Source organism: Urocampus carinirostris, chromosome 7 (genome assembly GCF_059441175.1).
Source record: "Urocampus carinirostris isolate Australia breed hairy pipefish chromosome 7, RoL_Ucar_1.0, whole genome shotgun sequence".
Classification (NCBI taxonomy): Eukaryota; Metazoa; Chordata; class Actinopteri; order Syngnathiformes; family Syngnathidae; genus Urocampus; species Urocampus carinirostris.
In genome coordinates this window covers 24,377,507-24,402,700 of record NC_142355.1, presented here as the reverse complement: position 1 = coordinate 24,402,700, position 25,194 = coordinate 24,377,507, and the positions used below count along the sequence as shown (strand labels likewise).

Below are 25,194 nucleotides of genomic sequence, written 5' to 3'. Positions count from 1 at the left end.
ACACAATGGGTTACTAGTTTGACACACGTTTCTGAAATAAATTATTATTTTATTGCTATGTTGTTGTTATGTTATTATTACTTGGTTGTAATCATCAGAAGTAAGGATTAAAAAGGCTCAGTCAACCACTAAAACATCTGCCTTGCATAAGGGCTCTGAGTGATTTAAATAAATAAGTTATAGACTGATTTTAAAAGGAAGAATTGATCGTGTATTTAAAGATACTGTCTATGTTAATCATTTCAAATGCCAGTTACAAATTTCCGAGAAAAATCACCATACTCAGGTGTTCTTACCTGATCCCCCCCTGGTCTAGACCATCAACTCTTTCTTAAATGAATACTCTTATGACTATGAATTATTATATTTTGATCAATTTAACTTCTGTAGAATTTCAGAATGAAGAGTAGGAGAGCAAGTGTGGGCAGGTGCACATGTGGGTGTGTGCAGAAGATAAAGCTGCTCGGGAGAGAGCAGCGATTTCAGAAGAAGTGACAAACAACAGGAGGTCTTTGAGAGCGGTGAGTTTAACAAAGGATAACTCATGATTGCTTTAATCATTGCAAACCAGCGGAAGTATTTTAGATGATTTTAAATGATTTGTTATATAGGAAACATCATTGTAGAGGAATGCTTTGCATTACAGTGGGTCAGATGCGGTTTCAGCATGCGAGCTATCTACGAAACGACCATGTCAAAATTGCAAAAATCTAATCTTCGAAATCCAATTTGTTTTACTTATAATGTGTTGTCCAAGGAAGCTATTGCTAGAAATAAGAAGTAACACTACACTGCTGTACTGCAGTTTGATGGATAGAAAAAGAGGAAATGCTCAGTACTCAAATTATGCAAGTCGCTACAGTTACGCAGTCATTTTTCAGGGTATGGCTACTTCACTGGTTTTCATTGAGTGTTTTATTTTACATTTGAATTCGCTGAACTGTCTCTCCACTTTTCTCCAACAGTGCATCAATAACGTTGTGGATTAATCTGTGTACAAACGTAAACCAGCTTGCCAGATTCACGTCCCGTACGTACACATTCTCTTGCAGCATTAAATTTCTGTAAAAGCAACTATTATCAACAAAGGTTCTGCACTGATTGTATTTATTTGTAGTGTATAATAGTTGTATAAAAATCAAGTTTTCTTTCGCATATCACTTGTGCTTTTTGCAACTTGACCCCTTGATAAACCAGGCTTCATTGCACGGACAATTGCGCTACAAAATAGAATTCCAAATATATATTTAAAATTTATTACTGCTTCAAAAATCTTAGGGTAAATATAAATCATTTGTATGTATGTCACGTGAATCTGGCAAGCCAGTTGAAATGCAAGATGAAAATCCGTGAAATATACATATGATGTACATGTAACAAATAACTACATTTGGAGTTCTCCGATTTGTTATCGGGTTGAATGAATGACGTCTGTGTTCATATTGACATGCTGTATTTTAATGCAACATGGCAGTGTGTCTGCATACACTTTCCCATGATCAACCAGTAGTACGTCTGCGATCAACGGGTAGATCGCAATCAACATAATTAACACCCCTGATCTCGGGTCATGACTGACCTTTTGGATCGTAGAACGCATTTAGATTTCTCCAGGCTGGGATGCCAGTTAACATATATTCAACCAGAGGTGGGTAGAGTAGCCAAACATTTTACTCGAGTAAAAGTACTGTTACTTAAGAATAATATGACTCAAGTAGAAGTAAAAATTTACTCAAGTCCTGAGTAACTATAGCAATGTCTTGTGTCTTTTTAAACAACCTGTCATGTCCTGCACGGTTGTCATAGCGCCCAGCTGGCCCCGCCCCTTGACACCGGCTGAGACGCATTGGTCTGATTGCTCTTGGAGTACTTAAGCGCTCCTTTTGGAACTGCCCGCTGCCAGATCATTGTTTAACCCTTGTTGAAACCCTGTTCATGCCTGTTTGATCTGAGTAATGCCTAGTTTGTAGTTTTGCCTGCCTTTGAGCCTGCCTTGTTTTGTTTTTGGTCCGTTTGTGTGTTGGACAACTTTTCTTTCTCAATTAAAGTGACAGATCGTCTAAGCATATGAGTTCCGACTTCCTGCTTACTGGTCCGTTTCGTGACACAACCATTCAATCAGATAATCAAATCATCAAAGTCCAACAAGAACAAATTACATTTAATTTAAAAATAGATAAAAATACTCAAACTTAATTCAAGTACTTTAATAATTAATAAAATTATAACAGGGCAGCACGGCAGCGCAGTGTTTAGAGCGTGAGCGGCACAGTTCTGAGGTCAAGATATCGAACCTCCTGTGTGGAGTTAGCATGTTCTCCCCGTGCTTGCGTGGGTTTCATCCGGGCACTCCTGTTTCCTCCCACATTCCCAAAACATGCATGTCAGGTTAATTGACCGTTCCAAATTGTCCCTAGGTGTGAATGAGCGAGCCAATTGTCTGTCCCTGTGTTGCCTGAGACTGGCTGGCAACCAGGTCCTGCCAACTGCTTGAAGATAGCTGGGTTGGGGTCCAGCACCCCCGCGACCTTACTGAGGATAAGCGGTGCAGATAATGAATGGATGGATGGATGCCTTTACCACTACAGTTTTCTTTAGATGATCAGAGCCTGTCCATGGGTAGGCACTGTTCCCTCCCTCCCCCCGGTTACCCCACTTCGATTAATGTGAATTAATGTAGCGGAGTATTGTTTCTTCTTTACAAATCTACTCAAGTGAAGGTAAAAAGTATAATGATTAAAAGATACTCCCACGTATGTCCCAAAACTTACTCTAGTAAATGTAACAGAGTTACTACCACCTTCTGTATCTAACCATGCAAAACTTGTTGTTGGGTAGTAAATAGCGCGAGAGGTTTGCAAGCATGGCAGTCCATGTGGCCGGCCTCATTTCTGTGGCCTCCTTTTACGCCGTCACGCTGATAACTGGCATCTGGGCGTCGCGCAAATCCAAGAAAATGGAAAAGAAATTCATTGGCAAAATTAGCGAAGTCACCATCGTCGGGGGCCGCAACATCAGCATCCCTATTGGCGTTTTTACCATGACGGGTGAGGATCTATTTTATTTTTGCGTGCTATTTTTGTACAATTGACTATTTATTTTGTCTGCTTTCACATAGCAACATGGGTTGGAGGAGGTTACATCATGGGGACGGCTGAGGCCGTTTACAGCCAATCTCAGGGTCTTGTCTGGGCTTTTGGACCTCCCGCATTTGCTTTGAATTTTGTGTTAGGTGAGTAACTCAGGTGGATGTCTGTCACCATTTTTTAGTATTACAGGAACCAGTTTGGGAAATTATTCTACCAATTACTTGGAATAAAGTCGTCAAACGGGTTCTGCATTTGTATGAGTAAATATATGTGTTTTTCTTTAATTAATTGAGTGATTATATTTTTTTTGTGGTGTATCTTGTTGCGCACCCCAGTCAGCCACTTAAATACATTTTGAACAAAACTCCTTTCGTTTGAAAGGTGGCCGTAGTGAGTACATTTTATCTTGATGTAAACTATTCACAGCAATGACTATACTAACTTTGACCGGATTGCGGCCGGCACGGCGGATGGGTGGTTAGCGCACGGCCCCACAGTGCGGAGGTCCATAGTTCGATTCCAGCAACCATAGCCTCCCCGTGTGGAGTTTGCATGTTCACGTTAATTGGCCGGTTCAAATTGTGTGAATGGGCGAGTGAGTTGTCTGTCTCTGTGTGCCCTGCAACTGGACACCAGTTCAGAGTGTCCCCTGCCCACTGCCAGAAGATAGCTGGGATGGGCTCCAGCACCCCCGCAACCCTACTGAGGATAAGCAGTACAGATAATAGCACGGAACACAAATTTGCTCTCTCGGCCCCCGCACACAGCAATACTCAACCAGGGATATTGGACTGTTGCCACACGGTGCAGTTCGTTTAAGACGGGCCCACAAGATCATTAAGGGCTCCCCTCACCTCGTCACCATTTCTTTGACCTGCCGCCTAGTGGCAGAAGCCACAGGTCCCTTTAACCAAAGACTAACCAACTTGGTGACTATTTTCTTCCCAAAACTGTTAAAAACTGTTCATAGAAATCAAAATTATATTCACATTTTATTTTTCTATTCTTATTTTTGCACACTTGCTGCTGCTATTTTCTCATGTACATACAAATTAAGCCAGTTTACAACCACTACCCTGTAAGTATTACCTATCTATCCTCACGTTCTTTGAATTTTAATATATAGTCTTTTTTTCATGTAAATCCTGGAGTGCCACGTTAAATCTCATTGTAAACAATGTACACCACTTTGTGATATGAAACAATTTAGACAATTTTATTCTAAAACCTTGAAAGCGGTTTATTGTATTGATTTTGTCTTTGTCTTTGCAGGCGGATTGCTTTTTGCAAAACAAATGAGATCCAAACGCTACGTGACCATGATCGACCCATTCCAGCATCGTTACGGACGATTGTTGACTGCGGCAATTTTAATCCCTGCTTTGTTCAGCGACATTTTGTGGGTTTCTTGCATCCTTTCTGTTCTAGGTTAGTAGTTGGAATCGAATGCTTTTAAGACTAAACGAACATTTCAACTCATGTGTTTGCCTGTTTGGAATTAATATGGCTTATTATTTTCAGGTGGGACGATGAGTATCATCCTCGGAGTATCAAATGTTGTCTCCATCCTCATTTCTGCAGCTGTCTCTGTCATCTACACTTCTTTAGGGGGCCTTTATGCGGTTGCATACACTGATATAGTCCAATTGTCCTTCATTTGTGTCAGTCTGGTGAGCTAAAATGCATATAGTGGTTTATTTGTGCACAGACGAGAAAACACAACAATTAAAAAAATAATAATAACAGATATATGTAAGATCGTCAATTTATTTACATGGGCCCAAAGTAGGGTGACCATTCATCTTTTGGACCAAACTTATTTAAATCAGAACTAAACATGAACAAATCATACCTGTATACTATATCAGATCATAACATTACAGGCCCGCTAATGAATACAGCTTCTGTTACCTTTAATGTTGTAATGTGAAACAGGATACAGGTGCGGACACAAGCAGGAATTTGACAGTTTGTAATTGGGGAAAGGAAAATAAACACAAAAGGCTCCGATGGGGGCAGGATCAAGTCAAAAACAGAAAATCACAGTCCAAAAATAGTCAGTCAAAAGTAAAGTCTGTTGGGTTGTGTTGTTTGGTTTGGGTAGGGTTGGGTTAGGTTGTTTGGTCGGTCGGTTGACGGTATCCTCTGATCAATGCAGATGAGGAAATGAACAACCGATGTGTTCAATTAGCACTACAGCACCCCCTAGCTGGAGAGGACTGGACATTTAATACTAAAAGAAACTTTTGATTTAAAATGTTTTTTTGAGTATACACATATTTTAAAAACTCTAATAGTACATATATTACATGAATCCGGAACATTTTCAAAGTCATTGTTTAAATCGCTCCATGAATTAAAGTACCGTGGCTCTTTCAACTTTGGCGAATATATTAAACATTGAAATTTTAAATTTCCCTTACATTACATCTGTGAAAAAACAACTGTTGGGAGTTAATACTTGCTTGCTTGATATTATAATTACAATAGAAATTTAATATTTACTATAAAAAACACAATGTGTTTGTTTGTCCCGTATAACCAGCACTATGCTCAATCCAAAAAGGTTTTTTTGGCAATCAAATGAGCGTCTGTAAATGTCTTCTATATGAGTTTGCCCAAATCTCTATACCAGGCATCACACGCGGGCACCAAATAACCTCCTTAGCACACAAGAGTAGCCTTCGGACCCGTTCTGCAAACAGCTCACCAGTGATGGTCATAGTGATTTGCTATGTTTTCTGACTAGCATCAGAAATCATTGACATAATCAATGTCTTTGAATAACTAACTAATCAGTTATTCTGAAATGAGCCTGTACGGTAATTTATGTATATAAATCACCCAGTGACCTTATAGAAGGCAAATATTTTAGTGGTTGACTATGCCTTTTTTAACCCCACTTCTAGTAACTACAACCTGGTAATAACGTAATAAAAACATAGTAATGACATGATAATGTGTATTTTTCAAAATGCATATCATATGGGTAGTGCTAGCAACTAATCAGTAACAAAAAAGTAGTTTTCAATGTCAAAAATGTAGGTGACCCCTGCTTTATACAATAGCTAAAATCAGAACGCAAACATTAGTGAACCTTACAATTCAGGTCTTTTTTGGTCAAATATTTGTGTGCATCTACTCAACACTGCAATATTATTTGCTAATTTGGATCGTGTACTCTGTAAATGAGGTCTCCAACCGATATTGTATACAAAACGTAAATTCTTTTGACTTATTTGATTTGAACATTACCATTCTTTTTTTATTTTTGATAATCGTTTGTTTTCATGGAACACTCCCACTTTTGATACTTAAAGAGTGCATGCTGTGTGTTTTAGTGGCTCTCCATTCCATTTTTGATTCTCAGTCCTGTGGTGACTGACATCACGCAAACAGCCTTCGTCAACGAATCAAGCACCCACTCTTGGATAGGAGAGGTGAAGTTTGAAGATGCTGGGAAATGGACGGACCACTTTCTCATTTTGGTCAGCTGTTTCATTTCATTGTATGAATATTATTATTGTTTCTGTCGATACAGATCTAATTTCGCTTTTATCAAGTAATAGATACATTTACTAAAAGCTTAAGTTGAAACCCAATATCTGCTATGTCTCAATCAAAGGTCATCAATGTGGTAGCCCCTAAGAACACCTAAGTATCCCACAGGATGGCTGTGAAAATAGCCCATTGATAGTGGGTCATTGCAATTTTCCAGGAAATTGGATTTTTCACTGTCATGAGTAGCTCTCAGAAACTTAAAGTTTGGTTAACCCTGGTGAAAGCGTAATGAATAGATGAGCTTACCATAGTGAAAATGTATGAATTGACTTTGAGTAGGGATGTTAAACAGGATATGTTTTTTCCAGACTTGGACCATAACACAGAGACAGCTTTACCCTGGCTTCAGTTATCACTAGTTCACTCCTTTGCTGGGAAAAAAAAGAAAAAGGGAAAAGGAATGTATGATAAAAAAGAAAAAGTATGCTTCCAGCACTACAGGGAAGCGTTTTAGGTTCTGTACTGTGACTGTACACATGCTCTGCATTTTTCTGCATTTCTCTGAGAAGTGTTTGCGTCCTGCTCCTTACATCATGCCGCCTAAATTCTCTCTCTCTCTCCCTCTCTCTCTTTCTCTCTCTCTCCGCAAGGCTTTTAAAAAAATCATCAGCGACATGAAAACACGTGCTTGGTTTAAATTAGTTCTCTCTCTCTTTCTCTCTCTCCCCCTCTCTCTCAGCCAATATGCCGGCAAATCTGCTTTAATGAAGGTTGCAAAAAAAATGAAAAAAATAAGCAAACCTACTTTTGAGGATTTTCACTTTTTGCTGGTGATTCTGTTCCCTATTATCGCTCGTCTTGGGATCAAGAGGTCACAGGTTTGATTCCCGGCTCCTCCGTGTTATATGTTAAAGTGTCCTTGGGCAAGACACTGAATCCCTAATGCCCCTGATAGCAGGTCTTTGCCTTGTATGGCTGACGCTGCGATCCGTTAGTTAGTATGTAAAAGGGAAAAGTGTGAAGCACCTTGTAAAGCGCTTTGGAAGGTCTTCATTGATTTGAGAAGCGCTATATAAATGCAGACCATTTACATTTATATTAACCCCAAAAACCGAGGGATCTCTGTACCTCCAGATATGTAGCCACAAACCAATCCAAAGTATTTACAAACGTTTGAAGTGGAACATATTCAGAATATTCAATGAAAGAGTCCCTCAATAAACCTATCGTGTACATGCTACAGGTGGTGGGGGGGCTCACCTACTCAGCTTTTCACCAAAGGATACTTGGCTCAGCCTCGCCATCCAGTGCCCGGCTAACCTGCTTTGCTTCTGCTGTCGTGGTTTTCATAATGGGAATCCCCTCACTGATCATCGGAGCTGTGGCCGCATCCACAGGTATAAACTCGTCCTGTGAAATATCTATCCATCTACCTAGGTCATATCCCTCAAGAGAGGTGACCGACAGCAAGACAAACACTTACACAAAAACAAAGAAAATTAAGAAAAGGGAATAAGTAGCAAAAAACACACACAAAAAGATTTTTTTTTGGACCATGGCCAACCCAAATGCCCAAACATCCAAACAAGTTGGCACCCAAGTTGGTCATGCTTTCGTCTCTCCAGATGAAACGGGACACAAGAAAGCGGCCATGTCACTCAGGTCAGGGTGACACAACACACTCTTAGGTTCAATAGCAGGGCCCGACAGCTTTCACTGGTTTACCCCTGCCGCATCATACAGGTGATCTGCCCATCCCTTAGAACGCGTCCAAACACTATCCTTTCACAACACCTCTCCACTCATTCCTTTCAACCAACAAGAGCTCTAGCATCCATTACATTTAGACCTCTTTCCTCCAGTGCACTCATAACACAAGCCATTGCAAATACTGATGTTTTTGAGCCCCATCTCTTCCATATCTGTCACCTTTTTTTCCATTTTTTGTTTATTTGGTACAGTACATCGTTTTCTGTAATTTAGTATAGCCTTGCTGCTCGTAATAAAGAAGTAATATCGGGCCTAAAAAAATCACCCCGACCTGACTCACGGTTATATAATCCCAAACCCGTTTGTTAGCTATTGGCAAGCAGCAGAAACGATGTATGGTGTGAAGGAGGTGGAAAGAGGGAGCAGCGTGACTTTTACCCCAACACCGGGGATGAAAACTTCTTTGGATTTAGCGATTTGGAGTTAAACTGATAGTTTGGTAAGCATTTTATTTATCTAGTTACTTGAGCAAAAGTAAGTGCATGCTATGGAGATCCTCCACAAAAATTATTGACATTTTTTAACTGGGTTTGGGCCTGGGCCCAAGATCTTACCTCTACAATACCTCTATTGTAATATAATACAATGTAAAATGATTACGCAAAATATCGTGGCTGCTATTTTTGAAATTGCTTTTCCATTTCAGTGCAGGGCGGTACAGCAGATGGGTGGTTAGCGCACAGCCCCACGGTGTAGAGGTTCAGGGTTCAAATCCAGCTACCGCAGCCTCCCTATTGGGCGGCAGTGGCTCAGGAGGTAGAGCGCTCGTCTTGGGATCAAGAGATCGCAGTTCGAATCCCGGCTCCTCTGTGTTACATGTCGAAGTGTCCTTGGGTAACACACTGAACCCCTAATGCCCCCAATAAGCAGGTTAGCGCCTTACATGGCTGCACGACCGCTATTGGGAAATGTGAAGCACAATGAAAAGCGCTTTGGCAAGTCTTGACTTGAAAAGCGCTATATAAATGCAGATAATTTCATTTCATTTTCATTTCCCCGTGTGGCGTTTGCATGTTCTCCCCATGCTTGCGTGGGTTTCCTCCGGGTACTCCGGTTTTCTCTCACATTCCAAGGACATGCATGTCAAGTTAATATAGATTTTATATATATATTATTACAAGATTATACATTGTAACGCTTTTTACACATTTGATCATTTTTAATTTTGTCTTACTTTGCATTGAAAGAAGAGGCCCTCCAATATTGTTGTACTTGTGTTTAATGACAATAGAGGCCATTCATTCATTCATTCTAATGTATATATTCAATTATTCATTCATTTAAAAAGTTGTTTTTACAACTCCTTGGGAAAAAAAAAACTTTACCTCTCAAATAAATACGTGTTCGGACAGAACCTTAGCAACATTTTAACCTGTTTTTAAACTTGTATTTCTTCGGTGGGTTAGGTCTTTTAGGGCTCGTCCTCTTCCCAGTGAATCATAGTTTAACTTGAGTGTAAAACGAATGGAATTTGAAGCCACTTGTCTTGTATCTTTACGGTAGGATACAGTAGGACCTCATAACGTTTTGTCCCTAATTAACCAATGTCGTTTCTGCCTCTATATGTCCTCTCTAAGACTGGAACCGGACAGAATATGGTCTACCCCCACCTTATGAACGTGGAGAGGCCAGGAATGTCCTGCCTTTGGCTCTGTTCAACTTAACGCCCACATGGGTATCAGTACTAGGTATGGGTGCTATAGCGGCAGCAGTTATGTCTTCCATGGACTCGACAATGCTCTCTTCAGCATCGATGTTCGCCCAAAACATATACAAGACTACTTTGAGGAAACAGGTATGTTGTAAATCAGTGGTTCCCAAAGTGGGCAGTACCGCACCCCAGGGGGCGGTGATAAGATCTGGGGTTGGGGGGCTGTGAGGAAGAAGGGGTAGGGGGCAACAGTCCGGAGTCAAGTCAAGTCAAGTCAAGTTTATTTGTATTGCCCTTAATCACAAAGACTCTAAAGGGGCTGCACAGACCACAGATTATTGCAATCCACAGACTATTATTATCCTTCCAGGATGACCAAGCTGCAATGGATGTTGCAAAAGAAAATAATAAACAGATATTTTCAACATACAGTATAGGTCATGCATATGCTATAGAATAGAGATGTATTTTAAGCTTAGATTTAATTTCCACTGAGGTTGCAGATCGAATCTCAGGGGGAAGAGCATTCCACAGCACCGGGGCCCAAATGGAGAACGCTCTCGAACCTGCGGATCTCTTCTTGGCTCTTGGGATCACTAGGAGATCAGCATTTTCAGAGCGAAGGCTCCGGACCGGAACATAGGGGGAAATTAAACCATAAAGCTATGAAGGGAGAAAGCCCATGCATGATTTTGTATTATACCAACAGAACCTTAAAATCACATCTTAAGCTAACAGGGAGCCAATGCAGGTTAGCTAAAATCAGGGTAATGTGATCAAACTGTCTTGTCTTAGTCAAAAGCCTCACTGCAGCATTTTGTACCAGCCGAAGGCTCTTGATTTTGGACTTCGGAAGACAGGAGAGTAGTGCCTTACAGTAATCAAGACAGAAGGTAACAAACGCATGAATTATAATCTCTGCATCCGACTGAGACAGCATAAGGCGAATTTTAGCAGTTTTGCGAAGATGGAAAAAAGCTGTTCTAGTTATATTCTTATCGTATGTTTGAAATGACAGATTGGGGTCGAATATGACACCTTATTTTTTGACTAAGTCACTCTGGGTGATATTACAATCGTCAATGTTCAGAGCAGTTTTTGAGAACAAGTCGCAGCATTTACATGGACCAATAATTAAAAATTCAGTCCTTTCAGAGTTAAGGCGCAAGAAGATGAGTGACATCCATTCTTTGAACTCAGTGAAGCAGGCCTCCAAATTTCAACAGTTTAGTGTGGCAGATTCCTCCGTCAGAAGATATAGTTGAGTGCCATCTGCGAAGCATTTGAAACTGATACTAACGTTGCAAATAATATTACCTAATGGAAGCATACAAAGGCTGAAAAGAAGGGGACCAAGTACTTAACCCTGCGGAACACCACAGGTAACACTAAAGGGCTCAGATGCCATTTCACCATATTTTAAGAGCAGAATAGGTAGGAACCATGGCTAATGAATACAGAACAAAAAATAAAAAATGTTGTCGCACTAACTAGCAAAGTCTCTACGGACCGCAACTTGTGTGCTTCAAACTAAACAAAGAGAAAGAGAGGCATTATGGGAGGGAGTTCAGCCAATACAATTCTTCATGATTCCTTGAGGCAAATGAATAGCTAACAACCATTTTATGTGACGTCAACCAATAGCAGTCAGGCATCTTAGAGACGCATGAGGCACATACCTTGATTTAGCATGAACACTGCAAAAGTTTGAGTTTTGTAGGGTTTTGAGAATGCAAAAAACTCAAATGCCGGAGAACTTGCTGTAACATGGGGGCAAAAAAAACCCCATCTTATTCCACATCGTAATGTAAACATTCATAAGGTAGGGACGCCCGAACCCTGGGGCCTCCTGTACAATGTTTTTCAGTCGTTATGTACAGTAATCTTTTGTCCCCGCTGTGATTTTTTGTGTGTACGTGTTTGTTTTTCAGGCATCAGACAGGGAGTTGCAGTGGGTGATCAAGATAAGTGTGCTGATAACAGGCCTGATCGGAACCAGTCTGGCTTTTAATCAGGGTAGCATAGTTGCTCTTTGGTTGCTCTCAACCGACCTACTCTACTGCGTCGTAACACCACAGCTCATCTGCGTGGTGCACCTTCGCTCTGCTAATTGCTACGGCGCCATCAGCAGTTACCTGATAGCTCTGCTGCTCCGCATGCTAAGCGGAGAACCTGGGCTCGGCCTTTCTCCTGTGCTACTCTACCCGGGTTGGAGGGAGGAGGACGGCATCATCACGCAGTATTTTCCCTTCAGGACTCTGATTGCGGTCATTTCTATGGCAGCTGTTTATCTCATGTCCTCGCTGGTCAAGATGGGCTTCTCTCACAAAGTGATCCCTCAGTCCTGGGATGTGTTGGGTGCGTTTAATGATAAAATAGAGGGAGAACAAGAGGAGGAGAGACAAGCAATACGAGATTTTAATGTGGAAAATAATACCCCGAAAACAACATAGTAGACTGTCAAATGTATGAAAAGTTATACAAACAATAATTCTTTGCCAGGACATGCGGTGAGATTCGAGTCTGGTGAGATTTAAAAATAAATGACCCTGAACTTTATTCATCATTCGATTGCCAGAGCAATAAAAGCAATATATAAACTGTAGCAGAGGAAAAAAAATATTTGTTGTCTTAACTTATAAATCAAGTCTATGCCCTGCTTATTTTTCAATAAAAGCATCGATACACAATGTATGTAATACTCAATTATGAAAAAAAGTCCAAGCTAGAAAACAAATTATTGTATGGCTAAATGTACTGTTAGCTTGCTCATAGTATTACTGATTCTATTGTTTAGGGATGAGGTGTTCCCCATATCAGAATCTGTGGTCTTTCATTCTCCCTTTGCAATGAGGGAAGAGAATTATGTGCCTCACTCTGCATCTGGAGACACTCAGCAAAGTAATACATTACATTCTAATTGTATTAATAATATTCATAATGTGGGCTCCAACACCCCGTGACCCTAGTGAAGATAAGCGGTGCAGAAAACGGATGGAAGGATATTCATAATTTATTTTATGCTGTGAAAAGGAGCCTTACGTGTTTTTTATCAACGTTAAGTCCAAATTTTATTAGCTTGCACCAGGTTGTCAAACCTTAACTCAGCTTCCGGCACATTTTTTATCTTTTACGTGTTCTCAACTGGTGGGTCGGGGATCCGTTTTCAGTGGGTAGCGGGTCCTTGCAGTGGATAGTAATGCTAACTAGACAATTCTTAAGGCAATTGTGAGAGTTGGTGCTGGATTTGGAAGATGTTATAAAACCGGTAGCATGAAGTTAGCATGTAACTGTAAGCATGTAATCGTTAGCAATAAGGAGATGCCTTGAGAAACACATCCACATCCATAGTAATAACAATAATAACTGTTATTTTACTTTGTAATAACGTTAAGAAAGCACCCATTCAAAATGAATGGCGCATTCAATTTGAAGGGTGCCATCCGGAATGCATGTGGCCCATAAATTCTAATGGGTCGCCATGGTACCCAGGGAAGTTTCCAGGGGTGGCCCAAGTGGGTCACTGTCTCACAAGAAATTTAACCAATGGACAATTGGTGGATGCTTACGAGTGGATTACTTGTTAGCATGTAGCTGTAGGCATGACTCGTTAACATAAAGCAGTTAAAATGTAGCCCTCAGCATCTACTCGTTGGCATCCACTTGTTAGCATCCACTCGCGAGCATCCACCATTTGCCCATGGTTACATTAAATGTGGGACAGTGACCAACCAAGGGCACCTTTGGAAACGTCCCTGGTTATCATGGTGACCAATTGGAAATGACCCGTTTGTCAATGGGGCTTTTCTTACCGTTCCTGGAGAAACTACTTTGGTCCCGTAACTTCTATTGCTAACCCAGAGCGTGGCACATGATTCCCGATCGGGCTGGAATTTTTGGTGTATAAATCGTTGGGCTCCTCTCGAAGCTCTGGGAGGAGAAGCAAGCTAAACCTTTACGGAAGAAGATAGATGGATAACTCATTGCCACTAGTGGTAATGAGTCGGGTCTTGCGAAGCCAGCCCTTAACCCATGAAGGAGGGTCGTTTAAAGTCCTTAACAATAATAAATCCCTGAAAATGCGAGTTGACACCAGTCATTTCACACCATGGAAAAACACAGATAGTTTGTTTACACATGTGGAGCATGGCCAAACGCAGATACAGTGAAGAATATTTGAGATATGGATATTATTATCTTTGAGAGAAAGCTGTAGAAGTAGAGCCTTTTGGATTAAATTCAAATGCAGGTAAATGAGCAATAAAGAAGATTCATATATACAGATTTGCTTTGGGTATCATATGCTATACAAATCACAAGCGATACTTTGAGTTTGAAATGTAATTCTCTCATTTTACTTTGTGTGGGAACGTTCCGTTTTCTTGTTTTGATTTTGAATATGTTCTCCCTGCAAGCATAAAAGTATCAGGGTTGGGCACTTAAATGCTTTGGCCTCAGCCTACTCCCTTTTCGCATATGTTTATGTATAAAATTATTGTGTTGTTAAACAGAGCTTTGTGCAATTTTTTGTTGTTCCCTTTTGTTCATTAAGGTTAATTCGTATTAGTTACTGATTTTTTTTTGCCTCACTGTTTTTTTTTAACTTGAGTATATTCAACCATCTACACTGTCTTTTTTCTTTTTCTTTTTGCTTTGTTACGTGTTATTTGAACAGACTCGAGGTTATTGAGAATTAAGAAAGTAATTACCGTATAATACATTTCATGAGGTCATGTAAATAGACTCTTTGATTTAAAGTTATTTTGTTAGTGAGCTGGCTAGTTTGTTTTGAAACCTTATCCACACAATTGATTCAATTGAATTGAATCATGAGATTTAAAAACAACAACAACAACAACAAAACTTAATGAAGGCACAAAAACTCACTGAAAGTTTGCTTCTCATCCACGAATTCCAATAAGCAGTCTGGATACATCAATTAATCCCAAAATAAAGAAGAACCTGTAAAGACATTGTCTTCTTTCAATTGTGTCAATGAATAGATCCGACAGCGCTGTTTTCAGCCAATCAAAACACGAGGCAGAAGACAGCCCTGCCCCTTTGTTGTATCGCCCACGATCCATGATATGTTAGCGGCTTCAACATCTCAACTAATTCAACGTGCATAGATCGATGGGAACAAAGTCATTTGTTCTACAGTAAGTAATTTATTTTTATGACGCTGCTGTTGGGTCGGTTGGTTGTCAGTGAGAGGAGTATGTAAGTCTCTGCGGATACTTTCCTCGTACTTTCTTTGAGGATATCACTGTCCCTCGTTAGCATATCTTGTTTACATATGACTAATACAAATACAAGGAAAATGGTGTTTAGTAATTAAAGTAAAATTTGTAAATAATGGTATGGATAGTACGCTCAGTTCGTGATTCGGTTTATCAAGTTTGTGTGGCTCGTGATGTTTCCATATATGTTCCTCGCCAGAGACTCGGAACAGGTGGAGATGGCACCGTTCGTTTCGTGAATTTGATCAGCTTGGTTACTCATTTGTAAATCTCATCTCATCTCATTAGCTGCACCGCTTATCCTCAGTAGGGTCGCGGGGGTGCTGGAGCCCATCCTAGAAATCATCGGGCAGTGGGCAGGGGACACCCTGAACTGGTTGCCAGCCAATCGCAGGGCACACAGGGACAGACAACTCGCTCGCTCATTCTCACCTAGGGACAATTTGGACCAGCCAATCCACCTGAAATGCATGTCTTTGGAATGTGGGAGGAAACCGGAGTGCCCGGAGGAAACCCATGCAAGCACGGGGAGAACATACAAACTCCGCACAGTAAGGTCGGGAGTGTAGTGGGTTGTACATAATTCACCCACGGAACTATTGTTTAGTTAGCGAGTTCCTAGGGGGACTCTTAATTCGACCGGTTCTAGCCACTCTCGTGTGTTTGTTTTGGTTATCGCAAGTTTACATGTTATTAAAGCAGCGTCCTTTGGCACCTTTGTTTGACACTCCGCCTACGACTCCCGTCTCTGCTCGCTACATTGGTGACCCCGACATTAGTCTCGTGGAAGTTTCCGAGGCTGTGCATACTACTGAGCATACCGTCATGGCATACGCGCCCGTTCTCAAGCTCCCCGAGTTCTGGGAGTCATCAGCGCTAACGTGGTTCGCACAAGCAGAAGCTCGATTCGCCCTGCACGGAATCACTAACGATGACTCTCGCTATTACCACGTGGTGTCTGCTCTGGGGAGCTCAACTGCAGCCAGAGCGGTGAGTTTCATCACATCCCCTCCTGAACTGGATAAATATAAGGGACTGAAGGCATATCTCCTCAGAATCTTTGAACTGTCGCGTTCTGAGCGTGCTCGACGCCTCCTTGCTATTCAGGGCTTAGGAGACAGTAAGCCATCGGATCACATGGAAATGATGTTAAACTTGCTTGGCACCGAAGAGCCAAATTTTCTTTTCATTGAACTTTTTCTGCGTCACATGCCGCCGCATGTCCAGACGGCGCTTGCAAATACAACCATTACAGATCCGCGTGCACTGGCAGAGGAAGCGGACTGGTTTTTCCTGGCCACGCATAGATACACACATGAGGTGCTGGCCCCTACACGCGCCTACACACCATCAAGTGCGACGCCCCCAGCCAGCAAGGCACGCGCGGCCACCGACGATCAGAATGTGTCAGGTCTGTGTTACTACCATGCACGTTTTGGGCCCAGGGCCAAGAAGTGCCGTCCCCCTTGCACCTCCAACGCGACGGGAAACTTCGAGGCCTGCACTCTGTAGCGGCCGTGAGTGCAGGCGCAAGAAACCGGCTACTGTTCATCCGGGACGCCATCTCCGGCCAAAAGTTCTTGTGTGACACCGGCGCCCAGAGGAGCGTCCTCCCTGCCACTGTGGACGATGTGGGGGGGGGAACACAGGGACCTCCATTAACTTCTGCCAATGACACCCCCATCCGCACATACGGGACACGGACAGTGGACGTGTGTTTTGGGGGTCAGCAGTTTACATGGGACTTTGTCACTGCGGATATTGCTTTTCCTCTTCTTGGTGCAGATTTTCTGTGTGCCAATGGATTACTCGTCGATGTGAAAAATGGCCGCCTCGTTGACGCATTGAATTTCTCCTCTCTCGCGTGTGTCCGCGACAAGGGGATTTTTGAGGGTCTGTCCAGCTCTCTCTTGGACGGTGATATTTACCACCGGCTCCTCGCCGAGTTCCCCAGTCTGGCGAAGCCCACCTTCTCAGCCTCCACGACCAGACATGGGGTTGAGCACCACATTGAAACCAAGGGGCCCCCGGTTCATGCCAGGGCCCGACGACTCAATCCAGACAGACTGGCAGTTGCTAAATCCGAATTTGCTAACATGGAACGTCTCGGCATCATTCGCCGATCAGACAGCCCCTGGGCCTCTCCATTACACATGGTCCCGAAACCAGGCGGTGGCTGGCGCCCATGCGGGGACTATCGCCGCCTTAACGAGGCTACCACGCCCGACCGTTACCCGGTCCCGCACATTCAAGACTTCTCTGCACACCTGGCGGGCAAACTTCTCTTTTCCAAGGTGGACCTCGTGCGCGGATACCACCAACTGCCAGTGCATCCCTCAGATATACCGAAGACGGCCGTGATAACTCCATTTGGGTTGTTCGAATTTCTCAGGATGCCGTTCGGACTGAAAAATGCCGCTCAGTCCTTCCAAAGGCTGATGGATTCAGTGCTCAGGGACATGCCTTTTGTGTTCGTCTACCTGGACGACGTCCTGGTTGCCAGCTCCTCAGAAGAGGAACACTTGGAGCACCTCAGAGACCTCTTCACCAAGCTCAGTCAGCATGGCCTGATTATAAATCCCGCGAAATGTGTTTTTGGCGTACCCTCCATCCACTTCCTTGGGCATCTCATCACCAAGTATGGGGCTTCCCCCCTGCCGTCTAAGGTAGAGGCCGTCTCCACCTTTCCTCAGCCGCCAACAGCACGGGGCCTCAGGGAGTTTCTCGGCATGGTGACATTCTACCATAGGTTTATTCGCCGAGCCGCTGATGTCATGCGCCCACTCTACGAAGCCCTCAAGGGTAGGTCACCCAATCAAGCTGTTGAATGGACCGCTGAGAGGATCAAGGCATTCAAGGACACAAAAACCGCGCTGTGCCAGGCAGCCATGCTGGCTCACCCAGCCCCCGGAGCCCCAGTCGCACTGACTACAGACGCATCAGACCTTGCAGTGGGTGCTGTGTTCGAGCAGTGGGTTGACAATGCTTGGCAGCCACTCGCCTTTTTTAGTCGCCAGCTGGTCCCCAGAGAACGTAAATACAGTGCATTCGACAGAGAACTACTTGCCATCTGGTTGGCGATTCGCCACTTCCGTTTCATCTTGGAGGGCCGTGAGTTCATCGTCTTTGTTGATCATAAGCCTCTTACGTTCTCCATGTCCAAGACGTCCGAACCATGGTCTGCCCGCCAGCAGCGCCAGCTGTCATTCATATCGGAATACACGACTGACATCAGGCACATTGCTGGGAAGTCCAACGTGGTTGCGGATTGCCTGTCCAGAGCAACCATCAGCGCTGTGCAATTGGGGCTTGATTATTCCAGTATGAGTGTGGACCAGGCTTCTGATAACGGCATCCAAACGCTCAAGAGCTCAGACACTGGTTTGCGGCTGGAGGAGGTTGCGGTCGGAAACTCAGGGGCCAAGCTTTGTTGTGACGTCTCCATGGGTTGGCCTAGGCCGCTTGTCCCTGCTGGCTGGCGTCGGGCTGTTTTTGAGGCAATACATGGCCTGTCTCATCCTGGCAGGAAAGCATCCATTAAGCTAGTGGCCCAGAAGTTTGTGTGGAAAGGGATGAGAAAGGACGTCCGGGACTGGGTCGACTCATGCGTGGCATGTCAACGCGCCAAAGTGCACCGTCACATCAAGGCCCCATTGGTACCATTTGCCATCCCCGAACGGAAGTTTGACCACGTTAACATTGACCTGGTGGGCCCACTGCCCCCTTCACACGGTTTCACTTACCTCCTGACGATGGTGGACAGGACGACCCGTTGGCCTGAAGCAGTTCCGCTGACTTCCACCTCAGCTGTCGATGTGGCCCGGGCGTTCATCGGAACCTGGGTCGCCCGTTTTGGACCCCCTGCAGATCTCTCATCTGACAGGGGCGCACAGTTCACCTCCGAGATGTGGAACACGGTTGCCGAGAGCCTTGGAGTCAAACTTCACCGCACCACTGCCTACCACCCCCAGGCTAACGGGTTGTGCGAGCGGTTCCACCGCTCGATGAAAGCGGCCTTGCGCGCCAGCCTGACCGATGGGGACTGGGTCGATAAGCTACCCTGGGTCATGCTGGGACTGAGGACCGCTCCCAAAGAGGACCTTCAGTGCTCTTCAGCTGAGTTGGTTTACGGTCAAGTGCTGCGGGTGCCAGGTGATTTCATCCCAGACCCAACGACACCCTGGGCTGCATCCAGGGAGAAGTCCATCTTGCAGGGCACTGCGGGAGCGTTTGTGCCTATCCCCACATCGCGACACGGCAGGCCAGTTTCACGGGTTCCCTCCAACCTGCGCTCGGCTGGTTTTGTTTTCATTCGCCACGATGCCCACCGCGGACCATTGCGCCCTCCTTATGATGGACCGTTTAAGGTCCTGCAGCATGGCGACAAGACCATGGTCGTGGACATCGGTGGTAGGCCAGAGACTGTCTCCGTGGACAGGGTTAAGCCTGCCCACATGGATATGTCCAAGCCATTGGAACTGGCCCAAGCCCCACGGCGCGGCCGTCCTCCTGCGGCACGACCCTTCGGTCCCGTGGGTACCCACTCTGACCCTCCGCCCCCAGCAACTGTGGGCTTTCCAACTGAGTCCACAAGCTCTCACCCCCCTGCTATTCCAACTCCTTGTACCCGCAGTGGCCGGGTCAGCGTCCCAACCAGGCACAGAGACTTTGACTATGGGTGAATTCTGGGGGGGCTTGTGTAGTGGGTTGTACATAATTCACCCACGGAACTATTGTTTAGTTAGCGAGTTCCTAGGGGGACTCTTAATTCGACCGGTTCTAGCCACTCTCGTGTGTTTGTTTTGGTTATCGCAAGTTTACATGTTATTAAAGCAGCGTCCTTTGGCACCTTTGTTTGACACTCCGCCTACGACTCCCGTCTCTGCTCGCTACAGGAGCTGGATTTGAACCCACGCAGGAGGTTCCCACGACCTCAGAACTGTGCCGCACACGCGCTAACTGCTGCGCATTTGTAAATCCTCTCTATTATATTATCTCTCACAAATCTGAATCTGTTTCTATGTGAAGTTGGTTTGGGGCTTCTGACTTCCTCCTAGATCGCCAACGTTATGAGCGTCTTTAGACACCTTGATGCCATGAATATAAATCTGTATACCTGTATAATAATTGAGACCCTTTTCAACTGTCTTTTGAGTTTGCATAGCCGTTTTATTTCTTTATTATGCAATCAGGAATAGTGACTAAAGAGTCGCCCGCTGTTGATTTGGCCACTCTATTTTCTCCACATCTGATCCACGGATCCCTTTACTTTGGGTGGGCGCGGCTTAGCGCTTTCTGTCATATGTATTTTCGGCACGCCATCCAGTTAGTTAGTTCTGCTCTCTGCTGGACAAATCTAATACTGCAGGTTCCAAAATACTAAAGTTGTCAAGTCAGTCATGTTTATTTGTACAGCCCTTAATCACTATGAGTCTCAAAGGGCTAGACAGACCACAGATAATTGCAAACCACAGACTATTATGACACATCCCCTGATCCAAAACGCACATGAGGGCAGATAATACACAGATATTGTCAACATAAAATATAGGTTATTCATATGCTATAGAATAGAAGTGTGTTTTAAGCTTAGATGTAAACATTTCCACTGAGGTTGCAGATCAAATCTCAGGGGGAAGAGCATTCCACAGCACCGGGGCCCGAATGGAGAACGCTCTCGAACCTGCGGTTCTCTTCTTGGCTCTTGAGATCACTAGTAGACCAGCATTTTCAGAGCAAAGGCTCCGGACCGGAACATAAGGGGAAATTATACTATACAATACAATACTCAGGTTGGCATACAAATCCAGCAGGTCTTTCTTGTAAATGTAATCATGCATCTCTCTTGGAGAGGATACGGGGCGGCAGTAGCTCAGGAGGTAAAGCATTTAAGTTATATGTCAAAGTGTCCTTGGGCAAGACACTGAACCCCTAATGTGTATAAGTCTCTTCATGGTCTAGCAACAAAGTACATCTGTGACATGTTGGTCCCATATGAACCATCTCGGACCCTGAGAACCTCAGGGACAAGCCTTCTGCTGGTACCCAGAGCCAGGACTAGACAGGGTGAAGCTGCGTTTCAGTTCCATGCAGCTAAACTCTGGAATAGTCTTCCTGATGACGTCAGACAGGCGTCTACTCTGACAGTGTTTAAGTCCAGGCTGAAAACAGCTCTGTGCATACAACTGAAAGGGTTCTGTCTGCACTCTTCACTTTTACTTTATTTTAATTCATCGATTTTGTTTTGCAGCACGGCGGCGCGGTGGTTAGCGCGTGTGCGGCACAGTTTTGAGGTCATGGGTTCAAAACCAGCTACCAACCTTCCTGTGCGGAGTTTATATGTTCTCCCTGTGCTTGCGTGGGTTTCCTCCGGGCACTCCGGTTTCCTCCCACATTCCAGAAACATGCATTTCAGGTGGCCGGTCCAAATTGTCCCTAGGTATGAATGATCGAGCGAATTGTCTGTCCCTGTGTTCCCTGAGACTGGCTGGCAACCAGTTCAGGTTGTCCCCTGCCCACTGCCCGGAGATGGCTGGGATGGTCTCCAGCACCCCCACGACCCTACTGAGGATAAGCGGTGCAGATAATGTATGGATGGATGGATGATTTTATTATGTTTTATCTGTGGTCCTAATGCATTTTAAAAACCACATTTTAAATTTTCAATGTCTTTTCTTCTATGTTTTAACTGTAATTGTGTGTTTTTAACCTGTTTCTTTGCCATTTCTGTAAAGCACTTTGAATTGCCTTGTGTATGAATTGTGCTATACAAATAAACTTGCCTTGCCTCGCCTAATGCCCCCGATGAGGTAGTTGCCTTGCATGACTGACGCCGCTTTCGGTTAGTTAGTGTGTGTAAAAGGGAAAGTGTGAAGAACATTGTAAAGCGCTTTGGGAGGTCTTCATTGACATGAAAAGCGCTATATAAATGCAGAACATACATCATCTGGCAAAGGATGGTATGCAGCGCTGACCTCCAGATATAAATCGTCAGCATCCAGGTCATTCATATTTCTCTCCAAGGCCCTACATTTCTGCCCGAGTGTGTCATTTTGTATTGCTTGATAAATATCCTCTTTCGAGAAAATAAAGGTCATAAACTTTTTCCAGCTTGTTAAAACGATCATTGAGGCTGGTGAGGGCGGTGTCAAGAAGGACAGAAAGAATTGTCTCTTGAAGTTTTCTTCAGAATACTGAGTTTCTCCCTGGCCTTCATTTGTGAACTGCCTCATAGTTGTTCTTGTTCTTTTAGATGGAAAGATCCTCTCAATTTCAAGTACACAGCTTGAAATGTAGTTGCAGCTGTAAAATAATAAATACAAACTAGTGGTCTCACTGTCACAGATTTGCTGAAGACAGCTTTCACCTTTACAAACAACTAATTGCGTGCCACGTTTAAAATAAATAATAAACTTTTCGGGTTCGACTATATTACTGGTTCTGAATGGCAATCATAAAGCCACAACATTCTGTGTAATGTTGTATTACCCTTAATGGGATTTTAAAATTAAAAGTACTATTGTCTTGTAGATTAAAAATCGCCTCCGCTCTTCATGATTAAGAAGGGGAAAGACGATATATTTATCAATCCATCAATCCATTAGGTGCTTATCCTCAGTAGGGTTGCGGGGGTGCTGGAGCCCATCCCAGAACCCTGAACTGGTTGCCAGACAGTCGCAGGGCACACAGGGACTGACAATTCGCTCGCTCATTAAAATCTAGGGACAATTTAGACCATTCAATCAACCGGACATGCATTTTTTGGAATGTGGAAGGAAACCGGAGTTCCCGAAGGAAAGCCACAGGGAGAACATGGACACAACAGGATGGTTTTGATCCCATGACCTCAAAACTGTGCTGCTGTGCTGCCCACGATATATGTAATCCTAAAACAATTAAAGGTTATTTAATGTCTATATTCCAGTGTTTTAACCTTAGGTTTTCACCAAGACACCTGATAATGAAAGCCAAACATTGGATTTGGTGGTGAGTTGCAAGGAACCGCATGGGCCTGTAATGTCCACAGGTTTGAAGTAGATTTTTCTTGGAAGCGGATTTAAGTTGAATATTAGGAACTGTCTTTAAAAGAGTATGAAATAATTATTTAGGATGCATACATTGAATTTCCCATGATTACAGTGTTTTTTTTCCACCCTTCTGTTTATGCCTTTTCTAAGACTGGAACCAGACAGAATACGGTCTACCACCACCATATGATCGAGGTGAGGCCGGTAACGTCCTGCCGCTGGCCCTGTGCTACATCACACCCACGTGGGTGTCGGTGTTGGGCATCGGCGCTGTTGCCGCAGCTGTCATGTCCTCAATGGACTCGACATTGCTGTCATTGGCGTCCATGTTCACGCAAAACATTTATAAGACAACTTTGAGAAAGCAGGTGAGTTTGCCAACATTCATGGATAAACTAATAATTCTTTGTTGACGTTTTGGCATGTTTTCGTTTTTCTGGCGTCAGACAGAGCTGCAGTGGGTGATAAAGATCAGCGTGCTGTTGGTGGGCATGGCAGGAACTGAGCTGGCTTTTAATAAAAGCATCCTCTCTCTATGGCTGCTCGCTACCAACCGGCTCTACTGCAGCTACTGTGATCCCGCAGCTGGCCTGCGTGGTGCACCTCCCATTTGCCCATTGCTACGGTCCCATAAGTGGCTACGTGATAGCATTCCTGCTGCGCATACTGAGCGATGAGCCGGCGCTCGGCATACCTCCGGTGCTGCTGTACCCGGGTTGGAGGGAGAAAGATGGCGTCATCATTCAATACTTTCCCCTTAGGACGTTTATTGCGTGCATTTCCCTGGTGGCCATCGTTCTTGTGTCATGGCTAGCCCAGCTTGCCTTCTCCCACGAGCGAATTCTTCAGTCCTGGCATGTAATGGATGCCTTCAAAGAGAAAATTGAGGCAGAAGAGGAAGAGCCGGAAAAATCAATACCACCTTTCCACAAAGAAAGGAATTACATATTTAATACAGCGTTATAAAATCCCACTGTATGTCTGAGCTAATTTAATGAATATTTACGCACACATTCCTTCAGTATTTATGTTGTACACTGTAATGTCTTCTACAAAGTATAAATTGGCCATGAAATTAAACCCTAAGGGTTTTGTAGGGTGCTGAGCCCAAAACAACAGAGGCAGTTAAATTCAGCTATTATAATCCCAGGACTTCTATCTTGAAGCATCTATTTTCCTTAAAACCCTTTTATACATAAATAAAAAAAACTTTGCAAACTGACTGATTTAATTTTATGTATTCCTATTCTCTGTACTCTTTGATACTTTTGGACTATATGCACAGGACCTTGAGACGTGAAACTCAGGTATGGGTGTGAATTTCTGGCTTTATTTTATCTAATGTTACGGGTTGTCTTCAAGTTATCAGCAAAGTCTCATCTCTCATCTCATCAGCTGCACCGCTTATCCTCAGTAGGGTCGCGGGGGTGCTGGAGCCCGTCCCAGCAATCATCGGGCATTGGGCAGGGGACACCCTGAACTGGTTGCCAGCCAGTCGCAGGGCACACGGGGACAGACAACTCACTCGCTCATTCACTGCTAGGGACAATTCGGACCGGCCAATTCACCTGAAATGCATGTTTTTGAAATGTGGGAGGAAACCGGAGTGCCCGGAGGAAACCCACGCAAGCACGGGGAGAACATACAAACTCCGCACAGTAAGGCCGGGAGCTGGATTTGAACCCACGCAGGAGGTTCCCACGACCTCAGAACTGTGCCGCACACGCGCTAACCACTGCGCTGCCGTGCTGCCTATCAGCAAAGTAAGATAAAATATTGGTTATATTTAAGAACATGGGTGTAGATCTTAAGTCAATACTTCGATTTATCTTTCATAAAAATGTTTTACATTTGGGAAAGTGGCAATAGCGCCTGTATTGGTACCTACTGTGTTGCACAAAGTACAATGTCAGTTC

General features: G+C 43.9%; 1 protein-coding gene across 1 annotated transcript; it reads left to right on the top strand.

Moving 5' to 3' along the window:
* The first annotated feature begins 435 nt into the window (after positions 1 to 435).
* Positions 436 to 24,500, top strand: LOC148362749 (high affinity choline transporter 1-like). Its single transcript, XM_088339322.1, has 10 exons — positions 436 to 521; positions 2,839 to 3,047; positions 3,119 to 3,232; positions 4,362 to 4,517; positions 4,611 to 4,759; positions 6,431 to 6,577; positions 7,834 to 7,987; positions 9,938 to 10,155; positions 11,943 to 12,362; positions 24,128 to 24,500. The coding sequence occupies exons 2-10, from the start codon at positions 2,864 to 2,866 to the stop codon at positions 24,242 to 24,244; spliced, it is 1,659 nt and encodes a 552-aa protein (XP_088195448.1). The 5' UTR covers positions 436 to 521; positions 2,839 to 2,863; the 3' UTR covers positions 24,245 to 24,500.
* Positions 24,501 to 25,194: the final 694 nt, after the last annotated feature.